Source organism: Poecilia latipinna, unplaced genomic scaffold, assembly GCF_001443285.1.
Source record: "Poecilia latipinna isolate Pla-1442-1.1 unplaced genomic scaffold, P_latipinna-1.0 Scaffold5250, whole genome shotgun sequence".
In the NCBI taxonomy this organism is placed as follows: domain Eukaryota; kingdom Metazoa; phylum Chordata; class Actinopteri; order Cyprinodontiformes; family Poeciliidae; genus Poecilia; species Poecilia latipinna.
The window spans coordinates 6243-13178 of NW_015117866.1; the positions used below are offsets into that span (position 1 = coordinate 6243).

The window sequence follows — 6936 nt, forward strand, 5'->3', positions numbered from 1 at the left end:
TAAAGACTAAATATAAAACATTAACTTTAAACCACCATAATGTAATGATCCAGTATTTAAAGTTCATCTTTCTTCTTCTCTGGTTTGTGGAGGATTTTCCTGTCTGGTCGTTTCCTCCAGCTCACTTTGACGTTTCCTTTCACTCCATCGTCCTTCAGCTTCTGTTTCAGCTGAAACACAAATACGTCCTGAATATCAAAGCATTTTTACTTATTCTTCTCATTTCCTCTCAGATTCAACAAGCGGCCTCAGCTGGAAATGTTTGTGATGTGATCAAATAAGAGATGATGACCTTGATGAGAAGTTCCTCCATCATGGCAGAGTCATCCTCAGTCACAGACGATGGAAACGCCAGCTGCAGTTTCACCAGATGCTTTGACTGGACCGCTTTTAGAGAAAAAAGACTTATGATTTATTGTAATATTATGTTGCAGTGATGAGACGTTATCAAACCAAAGGAAGATTGATGTGCAACATAGTTTTACTAAAGTAAAAGTAAAAAGTATCCATCCTAGAAATTACTCCAGAGAAAACAAGTTTTTGGTAAAAGTCTACTAAACTACCGAGGAACTGATCAAGTTATCATGTAGCTGCTGCAACGTTTCAGCCTGGAACCAGGATCACTTATTGGCTGTGAAGTTGACTGAAGAGTGAAGGATTCCTCACCAGCGTAACAAACGAAGGCTTTCTTCTTGCTGCAGCTCCAGCCCTCCCATTTCCCGGCGTTCCCAAAGTTAGCAGCAGCACATTCCTCCTTCCCGTTGTTACTGGGTTCGTCTCGGTTCCAGTTCCTGAACGAGGAGTTCCCTCCATCCGCCCACTTCCAGGAGTCTCGGTACAGACCCATCCAGGCCGCTCTCTGGACCAAACCCTGGACGGCCTCGTTGTCAGCCAGATGTCTCGCGCTGGCCAGGTCTGTGTAATGTTGTCTGCAGAAGCTCTGAGCTTCAGTCCAGCTCTGTTTGGTGCTGCTGTAGTAAAATGTAGGATTTGTTCCTGAAAACAGACCAAAGAAGTCGAACAATAAAACCTTTTTGAATCGCTGAGGAAAACAGGAGAGTCTGTGTATCTGATGAATCCTTACCGCTGACACTGAAGCAAACCGTGTCTAAGGTTTGAGAGCAGGACGCATCGTACCAGGACCCATCAGCACTAAATGCACCACAGCTTTCTCTGCCAAACCTATTGTTGGGTTCTCCAGCTGCCCAGTTCCTGAACTGGTTCCGATACTGGTCTGACATGGACCACCTCCAGCTGTTCACGTCTTCATGCAGTCCGATCCAGGCCAGCTGGAAACATTCAGAGGACACAGTAAATTCCTCCTCCAGACATTTAGTGTGTTTTTATTGGTGCCGTTTTGCTTTGAGCTCTTGTTTCTGCCAGAAGCCTCAATGTGACTCTGCTGTCATTTTCTAGCTTATGTGTCTGATTTCCTGCTTCTGGTTGAGTTCCTGTGAGCAGTTAGCCCCTCCCACCTTAAATAAAACCAATCAGAAACCTCCATCACATGAAAGGAAGACATACACCTCCATGTTGGTGACGGTTGCCAGGTCTTGGTGATTTTCTCTGCAGTATCTCTGAGCTTCTGTCCACGTCTTCAGCTCATCAACGATTATATATTCACGGGTAGGAAGTGTTGAGTTCCCACAAACCACTGCAATGACAAATATACATCTGAATTATTTTAACTGAAGCAAAGGTTGAGCCGGGAAACTTCTGCTCTGGATTAAATGATTAATTTTTATGCATGAGCGTATTCATATGGAGTCAGTGATGAAATAAATGTAAACTCAAGGCTGAGGTTTACTTGTCAGCTCTCTTTGGAGACAACTGAAAATGGAAACATTACCTGTTAATGTTGGAAGTGGAAGCAGTGAGCGACTGGTTTGATGAGTTGGAGAGAAGTCCTGAACAAACGTCACAACAACAGAGAGACGCATTTCCATCATTCTGCTCTGACTGATTCAGAGGACTTGACTGAATCTCTGCACCTGAACTGTGAAATGTCTTAAGGACGATCTTTGCTCTTCCTGACTCGAGTTAAAAATGAGATCTGTGTTGTTAGACGGTCTTCAGTTCCCACTGCCTGCATGTTTTAGATCCGCCTCTGTTCCAGGTCACCTGGTTCAAACGACTGCAGGCCGTCTGGTGCTGCAGGAGCCTGAAAATGGCTGCATATTTCAGTCAGGAGAGACATGGAGGGCATTAGGACCCTGATGACCAGAACTGGGAAACGGGGTTATAGACATAGTTACTTTGAAAAAGTAACTTAGTTATATTACTGATTATTTTATTTGGAAAGTAACTAAGTTACATTAAAAGTAACTTTTTTAGTTACTTTCAGCAGCTGCTGACAACAACAACAACAACAACAACAACAACAACAACAACAACAACGCTCCACCACCTGTGAAAATTACATTGATCTTTGCCAAAACTTAATTATAAGTTATTTTATAATGGTAACATCAACAATGTGTCTCCACTTATAAGGTTGAACTGAGACTGTTTAATGGCTACAACAGTACAAAATAAAACCCTTTGGTAATTTGTGAGTGTTTTTGTGTTCCACTGTTATCTGGAAAACTATAAATAGGACTTCATATATATATATGAACTTGACTTTAACGGATCATCCAAATGATGGACTAAAATTAACTGGATGTCAGACAAATTCTGGGGTTTATGTCTGTTTATTTCCAAGCCCAAAAACCGCAACTCGTTAAATCTGCAAGCGACTTTAGAAGAAAACAAGCCCAAACTGCTTCTAATAATCGGACTTGAAACTCAAAATAGTTCCTGTTCCTCCAGCAACAAAAAGCGCATTTCTCTCCATTGTTTGTTTCTGTCGCATAGAAACGGCGGTCGCTCCCCAAGACGCGCAGAGGAAATAATATTTAATTACAAAAGAAAATAGTAACGCAAAGTGATTTGGATAAGTTACTTTAATCTGATTACTGGATTTGAAATGGCGTCGTGTTAGATTACTCTTTACTGAAAAAAGTGGTCCGACGTCAGTAACGCGTTCCGTTAATAACGTCACTTTCTATAGAGAATGCAATCCATCATCAACAGAGCAGACTACAGGCTTAATGGTGGCTTACCATTGTGGCAAATGAATGGCCTCTGTACATCACAGTCCCAGTCCTCCCACTGTCCAGAGTCTCCCAGGTCTGCTGAAGTGCAGTTCTCACCAGGTCCATTAGGTTCACTGGATCTCCAGTAGCTAAACGAGAACCTGCTTCCATCTGCCCACATCCAGACAGCTCTGTGGAAACCAATCCAAACCCTTTGTCCTGATGGTATCAGCGTCTGAATCTCCTGGATGTCTGCCATGTTTCTGACTCTGGCCAGGTCTGTGTAATGGTTTCTGCAGTAGCTCTGAGCCTGAGTCCAGTTCATGTTGGCGTTAATGAAGGCAAACGTAACTTCTGAGCCTGAAACAAGAACTTTCTTAAGCAAACCAGCAGCAGAGGTCAACAGCAACCAATGTTTAAACCAGTGTTTCCCAACCCTGGTCCTCCAGGCACTCCGCCCTGCATGTTTGAGGGGTTTACCCTGCTGAACGGTAGGATTAGCCTCCCTCCGCCTACGAATGGGAGGACGGGTTCTGACTGTTTGTGCTTATGTGCCAAACAGTTCAGATAACCCTTTTGGAGTCCCTAAAGGGTCCTGGAGAGTCCTGGGGACTCCCTTATGTGAGACCTGGGGGGACGTGGTTGGGAGGAACAGAGTCTCCTGTGAAACAGAGCCTTAACTCCCCCATCCGGGAGAGCTGTGAATACGTTCTGGGGGCGGTGGGGGACATTGAGTCTGAGTGGACCATGTTTCTACGCCTCCATTGTTGAGGCGGCTTATCGGAGCTGCGGCCATGAGGTTGTCGGTGCCTGCCATGGCGGCAACCCTTGAACCTGTTGGTGGACACGTTCGGTGAGGGATGCTGTCAGGCTGAAGAAGGAGTCCTATCGAGCCTTTCTGGCCTGTGTCTTCCCCAAAGTCAGGGGAAGACCCAGGATACGCCGGAGAGACGATGTTTCTCGGCTGGCCTGGGAACGCCTTGGGATCCCCTGGAGGAGCTGGAACAAGTGGCTGGGGGAAGGGAAGTCTGGACCTCCCACCTTAGGGTGCTGAACCTGCGACCCGACTCTAGATAAGAGGAAACGGACGGACGGATGGGGTGTGTTGAAGCAAGGGAACATCTGAAACATGCAGGTCAGTGTACCGTGAGGAACAGGGTTTGGAAAGACTGATTTAAACATCCCTTACCTCTGACCTCTGAGCAGATGGAACCTTGCAAACTAGAACAAGTTACATCAGCAGAACCCATCAGCAAACATTTCTGCACAACTTTCTCCTCCTGCATGGTTGTTTGGCTCACCAGGGTACCAGTTTGTGAAATCGTTCTCCTGCTTTTGGTCCTAGTCAGATTCAGAAACGGACCACCTCCAGCTGTTCACGTCATCGTACAACCCAATCCAGGCTGTCTGCAAACATCAGCAGAGTTCAGAGTTACAGCTCAGTTCTGACAACTCTGGGTGAATTAATTACAAATTGAACTAATGAGAATGTTACAGCTTTGTTTTTCTCTACATCGTTCAGATGTGACGATGTATCCATGAAGTTTCCAGCCTGTGAGCAGATCGAACCAGAGGCCGGTCTGCAGCTCAGACTGCTGTTCAGTGAGGAGAGTAAAAGTGAACATACGGATGTGAATCCCAGAGATGCTGCCATGTTGTTCAGACTTCCCACATCCTCCATGTTCTCCATCACTGCCAGGTTCCCGTAATGTTCTCTGCAGTGATTCTGAGCTTCAGTCCAGCCCTTCAGCTCACCAACAACAAAGTATTTTCATCCAGGATGTGAGGCGTTTCCACACAGCTCTGCAGTTACAAGCACACAGGGTTAAAATCATGAGCAGTTTTTATGGTCAGTGTTTCTTTACTTTTTCATTCTGTGAACGTCAGAGGAGTTTCATCATAATTACTGCAGTATCAACTGTAGGAATAAAATAATGCACACAGTTTAATTCACCTCATTATAATGTATATTTCAAGTCGTTTCCAATCATTTTGTAAAACAAGGACATCTAGTCAAACGTCATTTCCATAAAAGTAAAACTTCCTTTGTTTCCTACATGCACTCTGTCTGTCCATGGCCATCAGTTCATCATCATCATATTTTCTAAAATAACGACCTTAACAAGAAATGATCAAAGTCATTTTTGTTAAACTGACTTGGATAATTATTTCAGGAAGTTGATGAAATGCTTTATTGGTTCAGTCCAATCAGGAGCAGCTTCACCTTCACCTGCAGCGGTTAAAGGTCAAAGGTCAAAGTTTTGCTTACCGCTGTAGCAAACGAAGGCTTTGTGTTGGTCACAGGACCAGGCCTCCCATTGGCCAGACCTCCCAAAGTGAGCGGCTGCACATTCCTCTGTCCCGTTGTTACCGGGTTCATCATTTCCTTCGTTCCAGAACCTAAATGAGAAGTTCTTGGCCTCCACCCACTTCCAGGAGTCTCTGAACAAACCGATCCAGACGTTTTCTCTGGGGATGACGCTGCTGGCCTGCCGGTTCTCTGCCGGGTTCCTCACTCTGGCCAGGTCTGTGTGATGTTTTCTGCAGTAGCTCTGAGCTTCGCTCCAGTTCAGGTTGGTGTCCAGGTGAACGAATGTGACATTTGATCCTGCAGAAAGTTCAGTTAAAGTCTGGATTCCAGTCAAACAATATTTTCCCACCTTTACTGATGGCAGTAATGGGAACATCATGTTGCAATGACTGAAGGAGGATCAACATGTTGATGGATTTCATTCAGCAAAACAAGAAATCACTGAACATCTTCTGATTGATTTAAAGCCGAGGTTAAACTCCAACATTCAGTTGCAGAGTTTTTCCTCTGGTTCTGATGGTTGAACTTCTTACCGTTGACCTGAAGGCAGATTGTATTTTGGCTTTTAGAGCAGGACGCGTCGTTCCAGGACCCATCAGCGTTCATCTCTCCACAGTTCCCTTGTCCGCCGTCGTTGTTGGGTTTTCCAGCCTGCCAGTTGCTGAACTCCTTCTCTTCATGTTGGTAGAAGTCAGAGTCTGACACGGACCACCTCCAGCTGTTCACGTCACCGTACAGCCCGATCCAGGCCAGCTGGGCGAAACACGTTTTCAGGGCGTCAGGATGTACGTTATCAGCAGCACATGCTGTTTTTTAAGCTGAATATTTAGCTTAGCGGCTGGTTTGCTTAAATTGTTTACATTTGCATATTACCTTAATAGCTGTTGAATACTTAGCTTAGAGCTAAATATGTCTTCTCTCCACCCTGTATATTTTTTGTTAGTGGCGCCACCTCTCTCCCTTTCTTTGTCATTACAGTTTCTGTGCGTTTGGTCATAAACAGATTTATTATTTTCTCTTCAGTCCAGACTAGGCGCTGCGTTCACAGCAGCTCCTGGTCCTGCTCGGTGGAGGTCAAAGGTCATCAGCATGAGGTCAGGATAATCGTTTCCATCAGTAATTGAACATATAATTACATTTTCAGTATTTTCGGACCAAAGTGAAAAAGTTTTCATTGCTGCTGTTTGTTCTTCTTTTGTAGAGTCGTAACAAACTTTCATTTCTTTTTCTTGCTTTCTTTTTTTTCCAAAATCCCTTTCTTACTGTTTATTCATTGCCACATGCTGTTTTTATTTTTTCTTTCATTATGTAAAGCACCTTGAAATGCCTTGCTCCTGAAATGTGCTATACAAATAAAATTTATTATTTTTAAACAGAAATAAAATTATTAGATCCAACTTTCATTTACCTGTTGGATCAAACGACCGTCTGCATGTTAATAATGAGGCAGTGATTCGTTAGCAGCTCTGTCATATTCAGCATTTGGCGTGGCGTGTGTGTGTGTGTGTGTGTGTGTGTGTGTGTGTGTTTGTAATACCTTGTGGGGAC

At 44.3% G+C, this 6936-nt stretch overlaps 2 protein-coding genes across 2 annotated transcripts; both read right to left on the reverse strand.

Moving 5' to 3' along the window:
* Positions 1–6: 6 nt before the first annotated feature.
* On the reverse strand, positions 7–1512 carry LOC106943392 (macrophage mannose receptor 1-like). Its single transcript, XM_015026707.1, has 4 exons — positions 1085–1512; positions 667–996; positions 293–387; positions 7–170 (listed from the first exon to the last, which is right to left on the reverse strand). The coding sequence occupies exons 1-4, from the start codon at positions 1239–1241 to the stop codon at positions 57–59; spliced, it is 696 nt and encodes a 231-aa protein (XP_014882193.1). The 5' UTR covers positions 1242–1512; the 3' UTR covers positions 7–56.
* On the reverse strand, positions 1491–3428 carry LOC106943391 (lymphocyte antigen 75-like). The gene is made up of 2 exons (XM_015026706.1): positions 3105–3428; positions 1491–1654 (listed from the first exon to the last, which is right to left on the reverse strand). Exons 1-2 carry the CDS (start codon positions 3400–3402, stop codon positions 1491–1493), a joined length of 462 nt encoding a protein of 153 aa, XP_014882192.1. The 5' UTR covers positions 3403–3428.
* Between the last annotated feature and the right edge of the window lie 3508 nt (positions 3429–6936).